This window comes from Musa acuminata, chromosome BXJ3-3 (assembly GCF_036884655.1).
Source record: "Musa acuminata AAA Group cultivar baxijiao chromosome BXJ3-3, Cavendish_Baxijiao_AAA, whole genome shotgun sequence".
NCBI classification, from domain to species: domain Eukaryota; kingdom Viridiplantae; phylum Streptophyta; class Magnoliopsida; order Zingiberales; family Musaceae; genus Musa; species Musa acuminata.
Window position 1 is genome coordinate 5,207,069 of NC_088351.1, and position 23,890 is coordinate 5,230,958.

Genomic DNA, 23,890 nt, shown 5'->3' on the forward strand with positions numbered 1-23,890 from the left:
AAAAATCATATTTATTGAGCATGAAATTATGTCTATATAATGGCTGATAATTACTAATTGTTCTACCGTCATGCACTAGATAATTTTTTTTTTTTGCTGTCTTAACAACTAATGATATATTGAAAGCTAACGATCTTCAACACAATGGAATCAATTTTCGTCTATCGGCTCCTCTATTGGGTGATTGATGTTCGAATCGACGCGACTAGTATTTACAATCTAACAATGATCGATAATCACAATATCTTCTTGATTTGAAAGTGACTTTAATTTTATTTCTCAATAAATTTTTAATTAAATCATAGCCCGTCACCAAAATAATCATCTTAATATATTTATGAGGTGTATTAAATAAAGTCATACTTGGGGATATCAGAAAGTAAATATATGTTAGGAAGGGAGAGAATACTTGGAAACCAAAAAAGAAACCTTAGAGATAAACAATTAAAGAATATATAAAAAAAAATGATGTAGAATTAATATGATTAATTTTTTATTATAAATTATTTTTTTTAATTATAAAATTGAGGTAGAATTAATATATCAATTATCGATATAAAAGTTAATTCTTTATTTTAAAAAAACCAATACAAAGAATATCTAATTGACCCAAAATGAAAGAGAATAAAAAATTGGCCAATAATCAAATTAAATGCCAAATAAAATGATCAAGGAAATAAAGCCACAGCTTCATAAAGTGATTTCTGCTGCTTCACCGATCACAAAATAATCAGAGAACATTATTAATAAACATTTTATAAGGACCAATAGTGAAGATTCAAATTGATCTTAGGGCGACGATGACATTTTAGTAGTTTTGATTAAAACTACTAAGCCCAAGGACCAAATGAATCTAAATCACTGATCCAAAATATCTAAGCCCAATATAATTATCTTAGGGCGACGATGACATTTTAGTAGTTTTGATTAAAACAAAAAAAATAAATAAAATGAAATATTTAAAAAAATAATAAAAATGTTATCACATAAAATTACATATTTTCTATGAAAAAGAATCAGTGGATGTTTTCTTGATGATGTCAAGTTCAATATTCTGAACCTGTCAACTCCCAGCTGACTCATTAAAATGTTGAACATAATGATACTCATTTCAACATATCTTTGACTTGTTCTAAAGTCAGATATGGCTTAAGAAGACATCCCATTTCAACATAAGTACAGATTGTTGAAATAATATTCACAATTTCCTATTTCCTTCCTCTTTGGGGAGGACTGACTCATTCAATGTTATAGGAAACAGCTACGAAGCTACTGCAAGAGAAATTATATAGAAGTCCTACCTACACTAATTCCAACTCTTCATCCCCTCTTCATTGTTTCTGATGAGATGCTGCCACCCCTCTTTATGTGTAGTGCAATAACTCAGCAACTACTTATTTCCCTTCATCTAATATTTAATATGATCAACATATGTGTGTAGCAGTAGCTATCAATTCCAATTCCAATTCCAATTCTGTCTTCTTGTTCTTTTGTTTCATATTGATCCAAAGCAGCAGTTTGGCAGCACCAATTTCTTGGAATATGACTTGCATTGGTTACTATCTTTCCAGGAATTAAGAGAGGGGCTGAGAGCCTTGCAAAGAGGGAGGAGTTGATGTCTTGTCATCACTCAAAAATCTGATTATTCAACAGTTCAATGCTGAGAAAGTTCATGGAAGATGTAGTTCCATGACCAGTTCTTAAAGCATGAGCAGATTTCTTTTGTCTCATTTTTTGGGTTTAAGATCCAGATCAGATAGTGGGCATGTTGCAGAAACAAGATTCTATTGTTCTTGGAGGAATGTTTTGATATGATTTCTATGGGAATCAAATCTGCTTTATTAGGGTTTATCATTCTCTGTATAAAGCTAGCTTCTGTTTCTTTATCTTTGAGCTTTCTCTTCTTTTCACAAAGCTAGCATTCTGTTTAACAAGCTTCCTTCACTTTCTAAAACATTGTTCAAAGTTCACCAAAAAACTTATAATTATTTTTAACAATCTTAAGTTGAATTGGTTTGACTCAAACATTTAGCCAAACATTTTAAACTTGCATGATTTACATTAGTCAATGTCAAGTGATGTGGATTTCAAGTGAGTCAAGAGCTTTTGTCCAGATCCTAATTTTAAGGGAATGGTTGGACAAATAATTCTTCAATGTCAAGGCATGACAATAAGATTTGAATAAAAATTTGGAGCTGTTGATAGGTAAGGATTGTTTAATTCCAATGGGAATAGGCCTAATTAATATGATGGTACATAATGGTCTAATCCAATAGAAATTAAAACCTTGTGCTTAATACTTTAATCATGTGGTTGTCAGTCAATAAATGATATATCAGATGGAGGATTAAAAATGTTTATATAATCAGAATTTAACAATAAAATTTTGTCCTTTTTAACATTAAAGTAATGCATTCAAACCTATTTATGCCAGCCTGAATTTATCTCATTAAAGCTTCAGAATCAATCCATGGCCTCAGTGTCTCTTAATCCAAAATCCAACCAGCTAATATGTGTATATATAATTGATGCATGCCTTTTGATATTGATATTTCCTATCTATTTCTTATCATCCAAATCTACCTCAGAGGCAGGCTTGCCTCCCACAAATTTACAAGAATCATATAAATGGAAAAGAAAATATCCAACTTGATCACAGATCTGCACAGCTGTTCAGAATAATAAATCTTTAATTTCTTTCTTATAAAATATATAATAACTTAATCTGGGTCCTGAACTGGATGGAATCTCACTTGTGAGATCTTCACTGAAGCTTGATCATAAAATATATGCCAACTTGTGGCAAGATCTCAAACATTTGAAGAGTAATCTAACCATCAATTGATGTCCACCAAACCCAAGTGAAGTCTGCTCTTTTATTCTTTCTGATTAGATAAAACACAGTGGAAGTATCTGCATTGCTTTGCCAAATTAATAGAATATATGAGGCTATATTGAAACTTACCTAGGATTCCTGGCTCACAAGATTCACTTGATGATTGAAAGCAACAAGGTCACCTTGTCAAAAGCACCCATTAATGACAACTTCACTCTCTGGAGTGGAACCCACAATCAAAATGTCACCTTGTCACATGAGACAACCCTGTCATGTTGTTTTCTTGACCATGAAAGCTGACACATAGTGAGCCATAAACAAAGAGTTGGTGACCAATAAATAGAGCCTTGCACTGAGGACATGCTAACCATTTACACAATCCAAAGGGAGAATAAGTCCATTATGACATTTTCACAGAAACATACATGATTTGGATGGTTGACAAATTACAACAAAACGACAACAACAAATGGAAGCATTAGCAGATTCACAGACAAACTGAATACTTAATTGAGAGTTTCAACCACAACTACAAAAAAACTACTACAATATTATATATAGTATGAAGAGTGGAATGCAATTGCAACAATGGCCAAGCAGCCACCAATCACACCATCATATCTACCTAAAACATTAAGAGTCTCAACATCAAAAAAATGATGACATGAGTTTTAGAGCCAAAATCCAACATATAACAGTTTGGACTCAAAGGGAGAAGGAATAAAAGAACGATCAAACTTTGATTCTTCCATGGAGGCAAGACGTCCTTAAGATGATAAGACCAGTGCAATTATCATCATGTAAAGCTCAATCACTGTTTGATATGGCACCAGCAGTGTCGATGATGGTGCCACCTTGCTGCTGATTTCTCATGCTCGAACCTCTGCAGATCTCTTCAATCCGAGCCACAACCTCAGACATCGAAGGTCGGTTCTCTGGGAACTGTACAGCACAATCAATGGCCAACTGCAGCAGCTGTACCATTGCCTCCTCAACGTTTTGGTACCTCAACAATTCAAGATCGAACACCTCGGAGTTCCATTCCTCCCTGACAACCGATTCCACCCACCTGGGGAGGTCGACGCCGTCCTCGTTGTTGAGCGCCTGCGTCGGTGGCTTCCCTGTGAGTAGCTCCATGAGGAGCACGCCGAAGCTGTATACATCAGCCTTCTGGGAGACCCTTCGGATGTCGGTGACCTCTGGTGCACGATAGCCGGCGGCGCGTTGACTTGGCATTGGAGTTGACCCGAGACTGTTTAAGCCGAAGTCTGAGACAAGAGCTTCGTTGAATTTGGCGAGAACGATGTTGGATGACTTAATGTTGCCATGGGAGAGGCCAGAGCTTTTCAAGTGGATATACTCGATGCCTCGGGCTGCTCCAAGAGCAATCTCCAATCTCGTCTTCCAGTCGAGAGGGGTGCGACCGGATGATTTGTTTCCTGCCATTGGAGTTCAATTTAGGAGAACATTTTCAATCCTTCTGTCGATCCGAAATCCTTGAATGTACAGAAGAGAGAGCTCACCATGAAGGACGGAAGAGAGGCTTCCGTTGGGCACGAACTCGTAGACCAAAAGTTTCTCATCCTTGCTGTAGTAGTAAGCCTGCAGGGTCACCGAGTTGGGGTGGTCCATGGCGCCGATTACCTCCATCCGATCGCGGAACTCCTTCTCGGGGAGGTTGACGTCCCGGAGGCGCTTCACTGCCACCACCATCCCCATCTCCAGCATCGCCTTGTACGTCGTCCCGGACGTACCCTTCCCGAGGACCTCTGCCGACGCCCGCAGCAGGTCCTCTAGGTCGTATATTCTCTGAACCTTGCCTACGAAGACCAGCTTCTTGCCACCCCCGCTTGCCCCTCCGGCCACCGCCGCCGCTGTCCCTCCCGCGTTGTCCGCCACCTCTCGCTTGCCCCTCAGCGCCATCTCCGCCTCCGGTCCCATGCTCCCGCCCGCCTTTGACTCAGCCTCGCCATTTCTCTTCTTCCGGTAACAGGGGACCAGGAAGAGGAGAAGAGCCAAGAAGCCGACGGCGGAGCCGATCGCGATCCCGGCGATCGCGCCGGCGGAGAGCTTCTTGCTCCCTCCGTTACTGTCGATGCCGCCGTTGGGGCTCGATGAAGATGGCGCCGGAGACGGAGAGTGCACGCCGGCGCAGGGGCCGAGGGGGCCCCCGCAGAGAGAGTTTCCGCTGAAGGAGCTCGCCGGAAGGCTGCGGAGTCTCGCGGGTATGGAGCCATTGAGCTGGTTGAAGGACACGTTGAATTGGAGGAGGTTCGGGAGTCGGAGGTCGGGGATCTCTCCGGAGAGCCGGTTACGCTCGAGAAGCAGCGTGGAGAGGCGGGTGAGGTTGTTGAACGCCGGGAGGATCGCGCCGACGAGGGAGTTATCGGCGAGGTTGAGGCGGCCAAGCTGGCGGAGGGCGAACACGACGGTGGGAATCTCACCGGAGAGGCGGTTGTCTTGTAAGTAAAGGTAGCGGAGGCTGGCGAGGGCGGCGAAGTCCGGCGGGAGGGTGCCGGAAATGAGGTTGTAACGAAGACTCAGTGTGCGGAGCGCAGTAAGGTTACCGAGAGTTCCCGGCGGGATCCGGCCAAGAAGGGAGGATCCTGGGAGACGAAGCTCGGAGACGCGACCAGCGGCGCAGGTCACCCCGTGCCACGAGCAAGGCGAGAGGTCGGAGGCGTTCCACCGCCGCGTGGCGCCGGAGACGGCGGCGCGGAAGGCGAGGAGCGCGGCGCGGTCGGAGGCGAGGTCGTCTGGTGCTCCACCCCCGAACAAGGATAAGATGATCACCAAAGGGAGAAGCATGAGCGGCAAGCCCATCGATCGGTGACCGGACTCTGTTTTTCGGTGGTATGCCTGCAGAAGCTTAATAGAGAGAGAGAGAGAGAGAGAGAGAGAGAGAGACGAAGTCGCAGACGTCGTTGAAGACGCCCTTGTCCCTGTCCTCCCTATCGCAGACTTCTCTTTTGCTTTTGGGAAAGAGCAACGCAGTGGGTGTTGTTACAATATAAAATAATTATTTGGAAAAAGAAAAAGAAAAAGAAAATAAAGGGGAAAAAAAGGAAGGAAATAATTTTCAGTATATTTCTGGGAAGGTGTGAACGTGTCAGAAGCTAAAAAAAAGGGAATTAATTTGGACTAATTAATGGTCGGGGAACCGTTGTCGGAATATGGAGAGTCGGCGCTCCTCGATCGGTGAGATCGAGCCGTCCATTTCGCGGAAGGGGATGTCTCTACCGTCGGTGGTGTTGGTGGGGCGCGATGCGGCTTGGTCGTACGGTGATGGGCCGGCGGGCCAGGCCGAACCGGTTATAAATGGGCTGGATCTGGTCGACTCGAATTGGATCCGATGTCAATCTTTTGAATCACATCACACTTTCATGGATGCATTTACTTTCACCATTATTTAAGACTATAACTTGTAAAAGGATATACAACTGTATCTGTATTACATGATGTTGATTGTAATAAGAACATTGATTTGGCACACCTGCATGCAACAAGAGGCTCATATGGATACTCTTTAAATTATAGTTTCTGGGATCATTATTATGTTGAGAGTATGCAAACATATTTCAACCTTGCAAATGAGTGTTTCAGTAAGTCAGCCCCAAAATATAATTTTGAAAATAAAATTAATGCTAGAGGCTTATAAGGACCCATCCGGATTTATCTAAAATAGATAATTCTTTGAGTCTTCGTATTCGTACCAATAACAATAAAAATATTTAATCTCATCTTAATTGAAGAATAGTAAAATAAAAAATTTATAAGTCTCTATCATTATTTTTATGATTAAAGATACCTCTTTGGAGTTCATAATTTTTTTTATGTAAATTCCATTTGAATTTACAGATTGGTCATGTTGGAATCAGCAGACATGACCAAAATCTAAATTGTTGTACAAGGAAACAGTGGCAAAGAAAGGCACAGATGACTGACTGATTAGATTCTGTACAGGAATTGATTATTAAGAAGGTTATCTTCTTCCTTTTCAGCTCTAAAGAGAAAAGAGAGAGAGAGAGAGGGAGAGATTAGATTCATCCCCACTCATCATTCATACTTTTGGTACACTTTTTTGCTTTTCTGCTTTTTCCTGAGCAAATTGATTACCCCATTAAGGTCCACCTTTGTAATCCATACTTTTGATGGCTGTGTTCAGCTTTGTCAGTACACAAACTATTGGTTTTTTGTTAATATATTCTCAATATGTTCAGCAGAGAAATATGTTAATAAAATTCTTTGTATATGTTGCCTTTGATCGATTATATGAGAAATTTTGTAGAGATCAATAAGCTTCCATATGTCCAACAATTAAGGTGAGACTTAGAGATCATACTCTCTTAGAAAATGGAGTTGCTAAGATAGCAGCACCACACAACTTTCTGGATCAAACAGAAGCCAAATCCATTTGGTATTTGGATTTGATTGATACATGGCTAAGGACATTTTAATTACTCAACCAAACCCTAGAACATGGAATCCTAGTTACCTACCATTACATTCCATCACAGATCACCAACCTAAGAGGCAAGAACATCATGCACTAAATTAGACCCATTCAAAAGCTAGAATTATTTGTTCAGAATGATCAAAATATGAAATAGCTTATTTTTACATGGATTTAGAGTAGTGTGGGGTGTGTTAACAATCTTCCTCTTTGATCCAATTGGGGAACCATTTCCACTTCACTCATCTCGAGGAAGTTGCTCATCCACATCTTTCTAAGTCTCCCCCCTCCCACTCCTTTAAAAGTCTCCATAAAGCTAAAAGAAATTAAAGAGAAGAAAGCAGAACAAGGAGAGAGGCCCCAAAAGCACTATGCTTCCACTTCACCTTAGTATTTACCTGCAAATGAACCAAAGGAACAAGAGAAGATGGTAAGGACATGAATGAAATGGTAAACTGGACAAGAATGTGTTTGGGGAAATACCATCATGTCCAGCTCTTCTGAGGAAGGATAGGAAGACAATTATGAGAGCTACTCCTGCCATGAGGCCAATGATAATTGCCAGTGTCTTCCCAGCCTCATCACCTGAGGATTAGAGAGAGAAAAGTTGCACAGCATTTGTAAACTTGTTGAACAACATCATTAAAGAATAAAAATCTAGACCAAACAAAGAAGGAAGAAATAGCAGTGTAGCTATGAGTATCTGTAGCAATACTGATTCCTAGAAATGTGCAAGGTTAAAGACAGTAATAGGAAGTAGATATTGGCATCAATTTGGTTGTAGTTTAGGTATTTATCACAGTACTTAAAAGCTTAAGCTGCATAGATTTTTGGATCTGACACAGCATTACCATTTGAACACTATCAACACCTCTGAAAACTTTATCCTTTCTACTACTTTAAAGCTTGCCCTTCCAATGCTTTTGCAGATCTCTTTCTTTTTCCTTTCGGAGTGGAAGATCTGTATGTGCCTGATCAAAGTAGAACTCTTTCAGTCCATAGCTTGGATGAGAGCATTGTAGACGGAGAAGGGTAGTGGAATGTGGCAGGTCAGGTTGCCCACCAAACTCTGTTGTGTGTTCCTCAACATTAAAGGAGACCACTGAGGAAACATGTCCGTATCAGAAAGCTGGCCTAGGAATTACACCAGATTTGTAGAGAGAGAGAGAGAGAGAGAGAGAGAAGAGAGCCCTGTGCCACCCATCCTTTCTGTGGTCTTCCTTTGGCTTTTCAATTGATTAGGATCTGACAAACACAGTATCAGCCTACTTTTATAATCCATTAGCCAAACACTAAAAAGATGGAACACCAACTTGTGTCTTACATTCATGTCGGAAATGTGAGATTTGCAAGCTTTTGCAGTGAAGAGATCTATGAAGAATATACTTCTCTTTCTTGGAAAACTTGATCAAACACTATAATCACTAGACTCCTCCTCAAAAGGCCATGGCTAGAAGCTTTTCCAAAAGAGCTGCAACACCATTGTTCTACCAGAGCTGAATTCAGACTTGAATACATAGATGAGAGCAATGAATGGAGTTGTTGAACACATTGGTGATACTTCACACAACATCCACCTAATACTTTCCTCCTAGCATCAAAGCAACCTAAATCCTTGCCCTGCTGCTTGCTACACCTAAATATTTACTTGCTTCCTTTCTTCAACCAACCAATGGAAATGATACCTGTTTATTCCAGTGACTAAATGGAAACTCCAAATAACAAGTAATAAGATGTTTATTTCAAGCCCATTGTGCAAGATTTTCCTCAACCTAGCATCTAAAACATGTCCTCTAAAAAGATTTTATTTCAGGAAATTTACTGATGAAAATAAACCTTTCAGGAGACAAAATGATAACCTACATTATGATCTCAAAAATAAAAAGATAATTACAAGAAACATAAAGACTATGCCATAAAGTTAATAAGCTAAGGTCAATTTTCATAAGATCAGCACATCATAAGCAGGTAATTTAGTGGATTGAAGCCCAAGCACAGGGGAAAGAACGCCAGAGTAGGGAAGAGCTTACCATGGTCAGTCTTGGATGTGGTGTAGACTCCATTGGACCAATACTTGGCGTAGCACTTGCCGAGGTAAGCATCGCCGGCGACGGCGAACCCGCACACGGCCCTGAGGTGCGCCACCGCCGCTGCCACACAGTCGTCGCACTCCTTCGCGCTCTGGTCCCCGACGCACTGCGCCATCGCCTGCACGTATCCGGCGGCGCCGACCCTGTAGCTCCCCCCGGCGGCGCCGGACGTGAGGTCGGCGAGCGCGGCGTCGCGCATGCCGAGCTGGTCGGAGTTGTAGCCCCCGGCGGCGGCGGGGCCGCACTTCTTGTAGAGGACGCTGGTGTCGGGCTTGCCGAGGAAGGAGTCGTTGCCGTAGCGGAGGAAGCATCCCCTGAGCTGGACGGCGGCGCCGGCGGCGGAGGGGCAGAAGGCGGAGAGCCGGGACAGTCCGGAGCGGACGCAGGAGTCGCAGTCGGAGAAGGGGAGGTCGCCGCGGCACTGGAAGAGACCGTAGGCCGGGAACGACCCACCGGCGGCGGATGAGGTGAAGTTGGCGTAGGTGGAGAAGGCGGCGGCGTTGGCGAGGGAGGTGACGACGGAATCGACGTTGAGCTGGTAGGGCGAGCCCAGGGTGTACTTAGGCTGCGAGCAACCGGCGTAAACAAAGTCTGTGTAGTCGTCGGAGGCCGACGTCGTCAGGGAAGCAATGGAAGAGGCGAGGAGGAGGAGAAGCATGAACGTAGACATTCCTTCCTTCCTCTTTCGTACGTTCCTTCTGTGCTGTTCTTGATGAGTTTGAGGTGTTCGCGTGGAAAGCAGTGAGAAGCGAGTGTGTAAAATGCAGAGGAGAAGTGAGGAGAGGGAGAGAGAGGAGGTGGAGAAGTGTGCAGTAGTTATAGTGGTGGAGAGAGGAGAGAAGGAAATGAAATGGGAGGTGTGTGGTGGGGTTGCTGAGAACAACAATTACAGTGGGGTGAAGGTTCTGTGACAGGGATGGGCTGAGGAGTAAATATTTGTGGGCATGCTTTCATGGAAAGATGACATGCAAGTGAGGACTGAGAAGTTGATTTGATTAGATTAAGATGGGTGGACTTTCTGTTCTTCTTCTTCTTCTTCTTCTTCTTATGGTAGGTTAGCCAGAGATGAAGGAGCAATTGAAGAAGATGGATTCCAGGTTGACCATTTTGAAGTCCATATTTGATGAAAGAAAGTTGACTTAGCTATTAAGAATTTTGGATTTGAATTCTATCTTTATCACTTATTCAAAAAGAAATCATTTAACATTGAAATAGTTAAATCATAATATTTGAATTGAATTGATACATAATATTATATACATTAATCTTGACTAAGTTAACTCAAATTTATTATTTGAATTCTAACACTTGATTCACAACCTATAAGTAGGGGATTTATGATGTAAAACTAGGATTTGTAGGTCATAGTTGACTTGCTTAAGACTGGCACTAAAGTTTCTTCTCTGCTTCATCACAGATATCTATGGACATCTCGAATCGAATCAAATCGAATTTTTTTCAGATTCAATTAAAATAAGATAATTTAAATTAAAACCAATTTATAACTATCTAACTAAATTGATTAATCTGATTCGATTAACATATTAATTAATTTAAAATTTTAAATAATTATATATATATATATATATATTAATATAAATTAGTTCAATTCAATTGAATCCAATGAGAATTTTGATCCAATTTGACGACACCATAAGATTTATAAAATTAAGATAATATTATTTATAAAATTAATTTGATTTGGCTTGAATTGATTAATTATACTAAATAAGGGTACTCTTGAATTAAAATCATATATGTTGGGGAATCTTATGTAGTGGTCGCGGGGACTTGGTCCAACTGGCGATATCCGGGACCATCTCAGGGATGATATTTTTGTCTGATCGGGTCAAGCTCGGATTTGGTTGGGATGCGCCTCTTTAGTGAGCCCGTCTAACTTTATCATCACCGGATTCCTGCACACTGGTCTAGGTTGGAATGAGAAGGGAGATCTCGACTTAGACCTCTAAAGATCAAGTTAGTGGTATCCTAGTATTCTTGATGTCCCTTGTCAGAACTTGGTAAGAGATTTTTATCATAGTGCATGGGGGTCCACTGTACGTGGCCTTTGCACGGCAGTCGACTCCTCAAGCGACAAGTGTACATTTAAATGTTCGTTGCCCAGGATACAACGTCATGTGGCGTCATCCTGAGTTTCCCGGAGCGATCCTTACTATAACGATGCTAGTTGGTGCGGCCCCAAATAGCGCAGGAGGAGAATAGCTATTCTCCCGGATTTCTAGTGGTACATCCGACATTGTGCTATGTCTTCCTCCCGAGGATCCACACCTGGGCTAATTGGCGGGGGCGTGTCCTCACGACGGAATCTATGCTCTATCAATATATACTCTTTAAAATTGAGTAGTTGATAAATCAATTTAGATCAAACTGATTTTAAATCAGTTTAATTCATATTCAATTTTAATTTTTCAAAATGAAATTTCAATTAAGGACCGGTAGATTGCAAAACCCGGGCAATTAATTCCTTGCCATTTCATCCAAGTGGCTTTACCTTTATACTTTTTCAAGGCCACTAAAATGCTAATAAAGTTGGTAGCATAAAGCATTTCTCAAAAGTGTAGCTAAAATTATTGGTCACAAGTTCAGAATTCTTATACATAGAAACAGTGAATCAAAGCCCAGTTAAAATTATTGGTCTCAAAAGTTTGATGGTGCCCCTACTATCTTAAAGACTTAGGATAATATGCATATAGTTTTATGGACTCCATCTTGGACCACTATTTGTAGGATCTACTGATGGTTTCCTCAATCATGGCACCATTCCATTATTCTACTATGGTACAGTCTTTCTTGTTCATATACTCCATAGCTGCAGCTGCAAGTTACTATCTGCCAGACTCGAAGTATAATATAACACCACAGTCTTCACCAATCACCAAGGACTTCACAGGAACACCAAATCACAGTTACATGTTTAGGCTCCTTTGACTTTGGTGCAGTCTCATTCCAGATCTGCAAGTTCCATAATGATTCATCTACGTATCTGTCAAAATAATGGTCACACAACACTGGCCTATAATTGCTCCACAAGAAAAGCTCAAAAGCTTCTAAGCATTGGTCCACTGCCCTACAAAACAGGCTTCCTGTAGGACAGTCTTTATTCCTCCTCAGAAAACATTGCAGAAAAAAAGGTGACTTGTTGTTTCTGTGATACAATGCATGTCCACCTTCAATTGTTATCGACCAGTGCAAGAGGTCACATCGCTATATGCTTCTAGTGCTCCTGGTTCATTAGGGTTTGCAGGAAGGCACTGCACCACCACGGAAAAAAATGGGAGGAAGAGGAGAAGTGTCACACCCAAACTGTCCTTGTCATTGTAGTTATGCCAGTTTGCCTTCCTTCCATCATCCATACCATCAATGCCAGACATCTCATTTCAATCATACAGCGAGGTTTAAGTCTCCTCATGCTGCATGGCCCACTCGGTGTGCAATACTGATCTCAGGTGTCACAATCTTGTAGATTGCTCCAAAACCAAGCAGAATTGTGGCTGTGGTGCTGGAAGAAAGAGGAACCACATCTCATGCATGGCGAATTCGATCCACCGAATCCCATGATCGATATCGAGTGACATGTCTCAGCTTGCGGCAGCTCATCTATTTTGTTCTAGTGAGATGATTAGGTGGCGACATGCGATGAAGAGGGAGAGAAGTATTTTAAAATCAAAAGAGATATATAAACATCAATAAATAAGGAATATATTAGAAAATTGATATAAGATTAACGCGATTCCATAAATTTCTATTTGTATCCATAAAGAAAACTAAATTATTAATCATATGAAATCAATTATCCGAGTTATCTTCATTTCAGCATAATCTCTTTGTATATCGTCTAACATAAATAATTAAAGAACTTACACTTTTTATTAAACCTCTTTGAAAATAGTAAATAATAACCTCTCTAAATGCACTAAGGAACATAAACTATTTCTCACATCCTATTCTCCCTCACCAAAATCTAAATATATATGAGATATATATAGAAGAATCAAACTTTGATTTTTAAGATTTTCTCGAAGAACTATTTCTTATATTATGATTTATTATCCTGAGATATTTATTTGCTTAAGACTGTGCTTATTGTACCAAATAAGAGAGAATAGAAAACTTTCATCTTAACTTAAGCAGCAGCAGCAGCATAAATACATGAGCGAAGAGAAACAATGAACATGCAGTGAGAATTTTCTCTTTTTTTGCAGTGAGAATTGCTGCAAGAAAGAAGAACAGGAGAAACTGCAAAGAATTATTTGAAAGTTGTTGTTTTGTGATGGAGATCGGACATGGAGAGATTGAAAGTAGAATTCTCAATGTCCTTTTAGTACTGAGGCAGATTTGTTTATCTTGTTTGGTAAATCTGCTCATGACCTTTCACCATGGATAAAGCCACTAGTGACCTACAATTGTGGCCTTGCCAACCCTATTGAATCCTTTAGGTCATCTACTTGTCACCTTTTGCTGCTGCTGCTGCAGATGATGATGGTGATTCACAAAAATGTTACATGTACAAGCAAAGTATATATATACCTTTCCAAATTCTTGATGTGTTGATGACAATTTTTTTTTTTTTTTTTTTGCTTTTTTGTGATGTCACTTGATGCATTAATCTCATGAAGAATAAGATTCTAAATCGTATTAATATGATCATAAATAGGTAAATCAGATTAATTTCTAAACCCAAACCCAATTCATTACCAATGACTCTCTTAATATCATGAACTATCCATTAGCTTTATTGAGTTTAGACTAATATGCTTAAGATCATTGACTCCTTTAGTTTATTCAAGTTTATCTCACTTCTAATTTAGGATTAACATAACTATTACAATCATCCCCGTTAAAGGATTAAGGATCAACATGGTCCAAAATCTAATCTAACTTTATATCGTTTGATCTTTATTGACATAAATTATTTTCAACTCGGGCCTCTCATCATATCCAATAATACTAAGTTAGTTCTGATATTATTTATCATAGATTAATATAATGAGATACTTGATATATTAACTTAGTCGAGCTTAACCCATATCGATAATAGTTGTTAGACTCATTAAATCATTTTAATTTATTAAAGCTTTCTCTTAATTTATTTTGGTGGTATATGCATATCATTATAACATGAATCTATGATAGCCTTGTCTTTTAGCACTAGGAATTGATGATCTATGGAAAATAATTAACCTTTGATTTCATATAATGTGACATCGATACGTGATATACATATAAATTCTCTAAGCACACCAAAAACGGTTATAATCTTTGAAATCTTTCATGGGATGATTAAATCCCTTTATTTTAAAAGGTACAATAATATTTATGAATATTTGGTTGAGTATTTGAACTATATTATATTATATTATATTATCGAGTTATATTTTCACGTGATCTCTCTATCATAATTATGAAAGAGCATCATCAATGGGTTCTATATTAAAATTCAAAGTTCGTGAATGGGAGGACTATCTGTTCTATGAATAGAACAGTTTGACTAGCGAATAGGTAAGCTCGTCGGTTCTGAATCTTGACTCTCGCTTCCGACGGTCAGCATATCTACGCCCGACGTACGTCTGAATCAGTGATCCAAAAGGAAGAATTTTGAAGTCTGACACGCTGAACTCCATTCCACCTATATGACGCGACGTGATCTATCGTCGCGGAACGCGCTTCCGACATGCCGTCCACGCACGCACCGAGAAACGAGTGACGAAGAAGAAAGTCAACTCCCGCAACGCCTGCATCGACGGTCAACACCGCGAATCTTCCCCTCGTCCCGCCTCGCCTCCTTTATGAAGGCATGTGTAAGATCGATCTCTCTCTCTCTCACACACACACACACGCCAGTCTTTGCAGGCGGCAATTGGATGAGAGGAAGCGAAGGCACAGTGAAGTTCTCGCTTCCTTTGCTCCTTGTGGTTCCAAGAATCTCGTCTTTAAGAGTACAGGGTGGAAATCTTCTTGAAAGGGAAGTGAGGGGGAGAGAGAGAAGCGAGGAAGACGTTGAAAAGGATGGTGGCTTTGGTGTCTCGGCATGGGAGGAGGCTGCAGCGGTACAGCTCCGGTCGCCGCCTCGTCGTCGGGTGTGTCTCGCGTGCTCTTCTTCTGTCTATCGTTCCTATCGACATGCTTATCTGACTCTGCATTTGACTCGTTGAAGAGTGCTCTATTCTGATGCAATTCTTGCTGATCACCAGATGCATCCCCTACAAGTTCAAGGAGGAGGACGAGCCAGCGATCGAGGTGCTCGTCGTAAGCTCTCAAAAGGGTCCTGAGCTTATGTTCCCAAAGGTTGATGCTCCTCTGTCTCATCTGATCTGCAATCTTCTGTATCGGCCTATGCTTTATGATCAACCACAAGGTCTTGCGTTCTTCCGACAGGGTGGTTGGGAGCTCGATGAAAGCATGCCCGAAGCAGCTTCCAGGGAGGCGTTCGAGGAAGCCGGAGTGCGTGGAAACTTGGAGGTCAGCTCGCAGAGCTTGCGACTCCATAGCCCCGACTTCCCTGCCATTGTCCCGCAAAACGTGGCATTTCACTGAACACCTTGTTCCCGTTGCAGGGCACGCTTGGCAAATGGACGAGCAAGGGGGACGACAAGGTCCACTTCATGTACGCGTTGAGAGTTACGGAGGTGCTGCAGCAGTGGCCGGAGATGGACGCCCGAGAACGGAAGTGGGTGAGTAAGAAACAAGCTTCCAATGCAGATCCCTACACTGAGTAGTGTGAGTTCAGCACCGACATTTCTTCCGTGATTTGGTGAACCAGGTGACCGTGGAGGAAGCAAGGGAAGTGTGCAAGCATTCATGGATGAGAGAAGCAGTGGATAAGCTGGCAGACCTTCTATCAAGTCCAAGTGGGCAAGAGATGAACTCAGCATAGCATACTAACATCACTGACCATTAAAAACAGAACATTCTTTTATTTTATTATTCTATCATTATTGTTATTTATCGAACAATGAGTTAGGATTCATCTCATCTACTACCTTAAACAAGGGAGGGAAGCTGCGTGTCAGTAGGAAAGTATCCATGTTGTTCTTCGGCAAAAAGCTTTGCTGGATTGGTGTATCTATATTTAATGTTTAAAAGAAATAGTGATTCCAATCAAAGATTACATAATTTGTACATTTTGTTGGAGCATTGAGTACTAATCTTGTGACCGAGAAGTCGATACGACTTAGTCTCATCCGTACATATCATTGACTTAGTTAAGATTACTTAAATCATAAGGTACTCTTATGATACTCATTTTCATAAAGTATTAGTCATTTATAAAAAAGGATTTATAAAACAAGAGAAGGTTAGTTTCAAAAAATAAGAATTTGGAAGGAAAAAAAAAAGATATTCGTAAGTTTACAATGGCCGATCAATCGAGTGTTGGGGTATTAGGCAAGCTTGTGCTCACTTTGTGTACAAGCATATGAATTCAAATAAGATCTAATACTATCCCAAAGTTTCATCCATTCCTATACCACTTGAGAGCTTCGAGACGCTGAAATTATTGATGCTTTGCATTGCACCATGAGCTTGAGAAATCAAGTCACAAAGCGAGGTAATTTTGAACTAGTTTTGCTCGATTCGATGAGCAATCACTATATAATCTTACAAAAAGTATAAACTTATAAAAACCCAAGAAAAATATATAAAAACTAGGTATAATATATGTCAAGCAATTATAAAAATAACATAACGATGAACGATCTATTGATAAAGTGATGTAAGCATGTAATGATCATCCACCACAATACATGCGAAAGGAGCTTCCTCCTACTATGTGCAATGATATATTATATATAATACTACTAATGGATAGTAATGATATTAAAATCATAAAATTATAAAAATATAAATAAAAAAATAATAAAAAATTAACTTTTCTCTCTCTCTCTCTCTATATATGAGTGTTGAGGTATTACGAGTGTTCGGGTATTAAGCAACCATGTGCTCACTTTTTGTATAAGCATATGAATCCAAATAAGATCTAACACTATCTCAAAATTTCATCGATTCCTATACCACTTGAGAGCTCCAAGGGACTGAAATTATTGATGCTTTGCATTGCACCACAAGCTTGAGAAATCAAGCCATAGAGCGAGGTAATTTTGAACTAGTTTTGCTCGATTCGACGAGCAATCACTATATACCCTTACAAATAGCATAAACTTATAAAAACCCAAGAAAAATACATAAAAACTAGGTATAATATATGTCAAGTAATTATAAAAATAACATAACGATGAACGATCCATTGATAAAGTGATGTAAGCATGTAATGATATCCACGATAATACATGCCGAAGGAGCTTCCTCCCACTATGTGCAATGATATATTATATATATAATACTAATGAATAGTAATGATATCAAAATCATAAAATTATAGAAATATAAATAAAAGAATGATATAAAAATTATGAGTTTCCTCTCTGTCTCTATACATACATACATACATATCAGTTTTGTGCATTAGGTTCATCCTTCTTTTTATAAGATAAAGTTGTAAATATTTATATAAGATTGGATTTATGTAGAAAATATATAATGTACGAGGATATATATATTCACACACACAAAAAAAAGGAGTAATAATACATGAGTTGCTTCTTAAAAGTGGCGTCATTGCAGGACAAAGTGGAAATTGGGTGACCAACTTTAGTTTGTAAAAAATGTTAGATTTGGTTGCACTGGTGATGGTTGGTTGGGTTAACCCAAATTTCTAAATATTAATGATGTTTGAAACATATATATATTTAAGTCAAAATCATATAAATTTAATTACTAAACAAACTATTATTTCATATGTATCATATACTTCATATTGTCTCAAGGATTTGATTCAAGATGGATTAAATTCAGGTAAAAAATCAGACTGGATGTTGGATCAAACCTAACCCACCCACTGAACAGGTTAGATCAGACATGATAACTATTGACTGCCATCACTGCAAATATGATGTTGGAAATCAAATCAAATCAAATCATCAAGAAACCAGGATAGAAACCTCACACATCAAATCCTAACTTACTCTACCTAGCAATCTTGTCTTCTTCTCCTATGGAGATCTTTGTTCTATGTTTCACTTTGTCCATAAGATCAAGTTGGCATCTGCACTTCCCCATATCCAGGCTGAGTGAATGTGTGGGAGGATGTGGACTCCTTTAGCAATTAAAAATGTTCCAGTGGTGGACAATTCATTTGACCTTATCCTTTAGGATGATCATCATGTATCTATCTATCTGTACCTTGTAATCCAGCCACAGATTTGGGTTGGTGGTATTGGTGTCAGACTCAACCAATTCAAGTGCTAGTTTATAAGGCAATTACTACTGCTACTAGTGCTATGGGGGGGTCTTTCCACCACATGTTGATCTCTCTCATACCTTAAAGGTTTTCCTGAGCCAAAGATTAGATGAATGTTTGGTCAATCTGGCTCACCATCCCCACTGTTTGAATGAAGGGTGTTGGTCATATCACGAGAGCCTGTCACTTATAATGAAAATAAATGGTCAACATATTGACCCATCCAATATCATTTTCCACCAAGCCAGATGTCAAAGTTTCATAGTCCAAATGAGGCCAACTTGGAATTCCTCCACCCACCCACCCACCTACAAATCATCTCCTCCACATACTTGTAAGAAAATGAAGTAAAATCCTTAAAAAATGGTACATATGATAAACACTAGTCTTTGTCTTTGTATCATCAAAACCATGCTTCAAACTATATGCTCTATAATACACATGTTTGGTCAAAAGAAAATGATGTTCATACTCTCTCTCTCTCTCTCTCGCTATAAATAGAAGTGACCATAACATAGCAGATTAGGAATGCCATACCAAAGGAGGATTTGGGTCTAGAAATGGAGAAGATGAAGCAAAGCAACGGAGGAGGAAGACAACAGGGAATCGAGCAGCGACACTGCGTTCCAATTCACAGCCAAGTCAGGAGGATCAAACAAGAGGATGAGAAGATGGAGGACCAGCTTCGGCCGAAGATGTTCGAGAGGAGGCCCGCCGTCTTCCAGGAGCTGAGGAGGCAGCGTTCGCGGTCGCCGCTGGGAATGGTCAGTCGAGAGATTTCGGTGGGGGAGTAGCATTAGATCGACTGCAAACTTGTAAATCTTTTTTTTTTTCTGAGTTCTCTCTCTTTTCCCAACTTATGATCGACTGTAAATAGTTATGTAGGATTTCAACTCGTTTCATGGTTTCTATGTGATCATAGGTGTGACATGTTTTATGTGAGGTTTTTGATTTATCTCAAACGTAAGTTCAATCAAAAACCTTAATAAGATAGTTCTTATCTTAAAGAATAAACGGTGAAAGTGGATTTCTAATAAAATCTTGGGGGTCGGATGAGACTTCGATCGAATCCTCAATCTTTAACGAGTGAATTTGATATCACTATCAAAATAATATTTTAGATGAATGATATTTTAAATTCACTCCGTTGTTGATAAGTGAGTTTAGAATGATACCACTAAATTAATGTTTTAGGTGTAATAAATGTTGATGACAATGAAAACTTTTAGGATGCAAATATGAATAATCAACTGTGTGATTATCAATGATTTATTGATAACAAATATTATGTAATTATCAAAAGAAGAAACTCGATCCGAAGAATTCTTTTTTTTTTTCCAATGGATATGCTAATTAGAGGTTTATTGATGATAGAATCCAATAAACAAAATCTACTCTCCTTGATACAAAAGAACAAATTGCTCCATCTTACAAAGAGGAGAGAGACTGGTATTATGAGTGCCTTCTTATAAGAGTTCCATGTCTGTACAATCATATCAATATTACTCATGCATCAATGAAAAGCTAAGACTTTGGTATGCATCACCTCATTCTGATCATTAGAAAATTAATGTTAAATTAACATTTTATTAAGAACTAGATTTTTGAATTGAGAAATAGCTTGAACATCAAATTTAGTTATTTTTAATTAAAAAAAGATAGAGTAACATGTTCAGATGTCCTCTAAATTACATATCTAAAATGAAATGGAGAAATGTAAGTCCTAAAAAGGACTTGTTACAGAAAACACCCAAATGATAATTAAAGCTAATACACTCGTTATGTTGATTCCTATGGCTGCACTGCTTGAAGATGGTGCTGAAAACAAGAAACAATTAGTTTCTTAGCATTCCTCTAACATTGAATTTGCAACAACATACACAAGAAATTAAACCACTTTCCTAATGTCAGAATAAGTTATTCTTGCTCATCCAATACATAGCTGAAGAGATAAATGAAAAGGCCAATACATTGCGACAATACTAATCAATCTGACTTGACTTGGAGAACATGCACAGAAATTTGAAGTTTAATAAATTATGAATGTAAATTGCCATTCAGATGAGTTCATTTATGTGTCTCAAGTAGTTATTTTTCCAAATAGCTAAATGAATTCGTGTATATCTTTCAAATTCACTTGAAGCTTTTATATTTCCAATCATTATTATTAAGATAAAAGTCACTATTAAGATACCATTTTAATTATGTCCAAGCAATATCATGAAATTAATCATCATGGCTTGTCGAAGTTTCACAATGGCTAAGATTCTAGAGTTTTGCCTTGTTCATTATCTCCATAACAAGTATGCAATTATGAGTGAAGAGCAAGTAAATGCATAAGCTGAGCTATAACAAGCCAACTTTGATTTAAAAAACACAAAACAAAAACCCATTTAATTCCAAATCAAGATTATTTGGATCAAGTGCTATTAGCAAAAGTTGACTAAAGTAAAGAAATATAATGCACATTAAATTCTTAATGGATGTGTCTGATGCATAAAAAAAATACACATGCATGTACATGTGTGTATATACATATTATATATACATATATGTATATGTATATTACATATACATATAAATATATATATACACACATATACATATATTATATATACATATATAAAACTAGTTCATGAAAGACCATTTACCTTTAGGAGTTGAGGTTGGAGGCGATGAAGCATGAGGTGGGATGGGACTTGGTTTTGGAGCATCTGCAGAAGTCATGAAAAAGTTTAATAGAGCATATAAATATACTAATTGTATTAGTGATCACCAAGTTACTTAAGAAAAACAGCTTTTATTCTTATTTCACACTTGGGAGTTTAGAATCCCGGAAATGATCGCTTTGTTTAATTTTGATTAATATTTACAGTAAAAATTACAATTGTGTACAATAAACATTGTCATCTCCTAATTATTTGCTATCATTATGTACTATAATATTTAGTATGTGAAAAAGGAAAGAGATAAATCTGAAACCTGAGAAAGATATTTTTAGAGAATCCAACAAAACTAATGCTGGATTTGTCATGCAGCAATAGGTATGGTCAAATCAAATTATTTGGTTCAAAAGTTTCTTTCAGGGCAATTGAACTCTAGATGGTATAAGATCTGTCAGATATGGAAAAACCTATATTAAAAGCTTAATTGTGGGATGGGATTTATGGCCTGCCTTAATTATGAATGAATTTGGAACGAGAATCGAAAGATTGTATTTGGTGGAAAATGATTTCCTTTCTCTGACTATAGAGATCTAATGAGATTAAAATGGAAAGACTGGATTATATAAGAATCCATTTGGTGGAAAATAATTTCCTTACTTTATTCTCTCTTTGTTTAGATTAAATCCTCATATTTTTCCATCCATGTCCAAATCTATATATTCAAATCTACCCTTTTTTTGGACAGGAATATTGAACTTACCATTTTTTAGGATTCTTGAATAAAGATGCACCTATACATTTCTTGACTTATTTAGGGGGGCATGAACTCACCCACTGCATGTTTGCCACATCTCCATATGATATTATATAGATCAAACATACAAACAAGAATAAAAGACTATAACCATCTTTTTAATTTTTAGTTAAAGCAAATTATTGAGAAGTCGATTTCATATTAGGTTAAAATCTACAAGTATCCAAACATCATTTAAGTTTATGCAATGGCAAAAGAGTTAGAAACACAGTCTTAGGAATCCAATAACAATAGCAAATCTTCTAGGGGAAGAGCTAATAATCTACCTGAAGAGAACTTGCACTTAGTAACGTCCGGCGCCTTCAATCCGCAGCGCGGGGGAAACCCCAGGATTTGGGACTGCGAGATGTTGAGCGACTCGAGGAGATGGTCGTCGAAGAAGAGTTTGCAGAGGCATTCGATTTCCTCATCCAACGCGCTCCCCAGGGGGACGCAGCAGGCGGCGGGCGGCTTCTCCTGGGACCGCAGGTAGTCCAGGCAAGGCAGTAGTTTCCTCACGCACGGAGGCACGCCGACGTCGGCGTCGCCATCGGAGACCCCCATGGAAGCCCACAGAGAGAACACGAAGAGGAAGCAGAGGAGGAAGCCCTTGTTGGACGCCATTAAGGGTCTATCGAAAGGTCTTCTGTGCAGCAGCAGAAGAACGACACACTTGCGTTTATATAGAGCGAGTGAGAGGGGGAAAAGGTTATTATTATTATTATTATTATTATTATTATTATTATTATTATTATTATTATTACCCTTCTAATATTAATTATTATTCATATATACCGTTTTCAGTTACATGCATCCTTCAAAGCGTTAAAGAAAAAAAAAAGGATATTTAATTACCTAAAAATGACTCTAATATCAACATTGAATTGTAGATGCTGACGTAGAATACTATTATATTATATAATTATTTATTATTAAAAAATTTACCAACTAAACTAAAAAAACATTTCCATTATTATTGTTAACATTTAACTTAATCTACAAAATAGTAAAGAAATCATTTGTGTATTGGTGAAATCAATATTAGGTATTTCTTGAAATGTGCACGTGATTTGAGCTACGTTACGTGGAGTAATATTTCTTGATATTTTTTCCTTAGCTTTTGAACTAAATGTAAGTAGATTTATTTTCATTCCCAGGAATGAAGACGATATTTGTTCTTGGCTCTCTGATCGATTTGCCAATCACCTGCGGACAAATATAATTATTATTATATATTTCAATAATTATGAGGTTTATTTAGGATCAAGCGTAGTTATTAGAATCTAAGAGTAAAAAAGAAAGATGTTTTAACATATATTTTGGATGTAATCTCTCTACTCTTTCGAGGAAGGAACTCCTTTCAGATCTTTATATTTGAATAAAATTTCATATATATATATATATATATATATATATATATATATATTGAATTAGTTAGGGTTATGAACATTTGAATATCTCCTATTACATATTTTTCATCTTTATGGTATTATATCGAGGATAGAATGTTGCGAGCTACATAAAATCATTTTGGTTAGAAGTGTTAATTATACTTATGAGATACTTATGACACACATTCGTAATTGATATTATTAATTAGACTTGATAGTAATTTTTTTTAATTATTATTATTTGATAGTAATTTTTCATTACCCACATAGATATAGAGCGAGGATGGATATAATATTCCTTAAGTTATTTATTTAATATTTAATAATAATAATTATTTATAAAAT

At 38.3% G+C, this 23,890-nt stretch overlaps 4 protein-coding genes across 5 annotated transcripts; 1 reads left to right on the forward strand and 3 right to left on the reverse strand.

The window, feature by feature from the left end:
- Positions 1–3,322: 3,322 nt before the first annotated feature.
- Positions 3,323–5,812, reverse strand: LOC103977580 (probable inactive receptor kinase At1g48480). The gene is made up of 2 exons (XM_009393139.3): positions 4,360–5,812; positions 3,323–4,275 (listed from the first exon to the last, which is right to left on the reverse strand). The coding sequence occupies exons 1-2, from the start codon at positions 5,657–5,659 to the stop codon at positions 3,644–3,646; spliced, it is 1,932 nt and encodes a 643-aa protein (XP_009391414.2). The 5' UTR covers positions 5,660–5,812; the 3' UTR covers positions 3,323–3,643.
- Positions 5,813–7,381: 1,569 nt separating this feature from the next.
- On the reverse strand, positions 7,382–10,189 carry LOC135633010 (plasmodesmata-located protein 6-like). The gene is made up of 3 exons (XM_065142004.1): positions 9,320–10,189; positions 7,773–7,874; positions 7,382–7,687 (listed from the first exon to the last, which is right to left on the reverse strand). The coding sequence occupies exons 1-3, from the start codon at positions 10,047–10,049 to the stop codon at positions 7,677–7,679; spliced, it is 843 nt and encodes a 280-aa protein (XP_064998076.1). The 5' UTR covers positions 10,050–10,189; the 3' UTR covers positions 7,382–7,676.
- A 5,034-nt stretch (positions 10,190–15,223) lies between these two features.
- LOC103977583 (nudix hydrolase 17, mitochondrial) lies at positions 15,224–16,498 on the forward strand. Of its 2 annotated transcripts, XM_009393142.3 has the most exons (5): positions 15,224–15,477; positions 15,592–15,685; positions 15,776–15,859; positions 15,955–16,071; positions 16,161–16,498. In XM_009393142.3, the coding sequence occupies exons 1-5, from the start codon at positions 15,407–15,409 to the stop codon at positions 16,272–16,274; spliced, it is 480 nt and encodes a 159-aa protein (XP_009391417.3). In that variant the 5' UTR covers positions 15,224–15,406; the 3' UTR covers positions 16,275–16,498. The 2 variants fall into 2 exon arrangements, with proteins under 2 accessions (XP_009391417.3, XP_064997470.1); XM_065141398.1 differs by having other exon boundaries at positions 15,592–15,859.
- Positions 16,499–20,404: 3,906 nt separating this feature from the next.
- Positions 20,405–22,777, reverse strand: LOC135633400 (non-specific lipid transfer protein GPI-anchored 3-like). The gene is made up of 3 exons (XM_065142815.1): positions 22,442–22,777; positions 21,347–21,409; positions 20,405–20,513 (listed from the first exon to the last, which is right to left on the reverse strand). The coding sequence occupies exons 1-3, from the start codon at positions 22,716–22,718 to the stop codon at positions 20,419–20,421; spliced, it is 435 nt and encodes a 144-aa protein (XP_064998887.1). The 5' UTR covers positions 22,719–22,777; the 3' UTR covers positions 20,405–20,418.
- Between the last annotated feature and the right edge of the window lie 1,113 nt (positions 22,778–23,890).

Bases quoted from the DNA above. Each gene is read 5' to 3' on its own strand.
- LOC103977580 (XM_009393139.3), bottom strand. From the start codon at position 5,659: ATGGGCTTGCCGCTCATGCTTCTCCCTTTGGTGATCATCTTATCCTTG. The intron at 4,276-4,359 runs GTGAGCTCTCTC...CTCCAATGGCAG, and splicing joins CCTCTCTTCCGTCCTTCATG to GAAACAAATCATCCGGTCGC.
- LOC135633010 (XM_065142004.1), bottom strand. From the start codon at position 10,049: ATGTCTACGTTCATGCTTCTCCTCCTCCTCGCCTCTTCCATTGCTTCC. The intron at 7,875-9,319 runs GTAAGCTCTTCC...TCTAATCCTCAG, and splicing joins CACATCCAAGACTGACCATG to GTGATGAGGCTGGGAAGACA.
- LOC103977583 (XM_065141398.1), top strand. From the start codon at position 15,407: ATGGTGGCTTTGGTGTCTCGGCATGGGAGGAGGCTGCAGCGGTACAGC. The intron at 15,860-15,954 runs GTCAGCTCGCAG...TTCCCGTTGCAG, and splicing joins GAGTGCGTGGAAACTTGGAG to GGCACGCTTGGCAAATGGAC. The intron at 16,072-16,160 runs GTGAGTAAGAAA...TTGGTGAACCAG, and splicing joins ACGCCCGAGAACGGAAGTGG to GTGACCGTGGAGGAAGCAAG.
- LOC135633400 (XM_065142815.1), bottom strand. From the start codon at position 22,718: ATGGGGGTCTCCGATGGCGACGCCGACGTCGGCGTGCCTCCGTGCGTG. The intron at 21,410-22,441 runs GTAGATTATTAG...TGACTTCTGCAG, and splicing joins TAAGTGCAAGTTCTCTTCAG to ATGCTCCAAAACCAAGTCCC. The intron at 20,514-21,346 runs GTAAATGGTCTT...TCTTGTTTTCAG, and splicing joins TCCAACCTCAACTCCTAAAG to CACCATCTTCAAGCAGTGCA.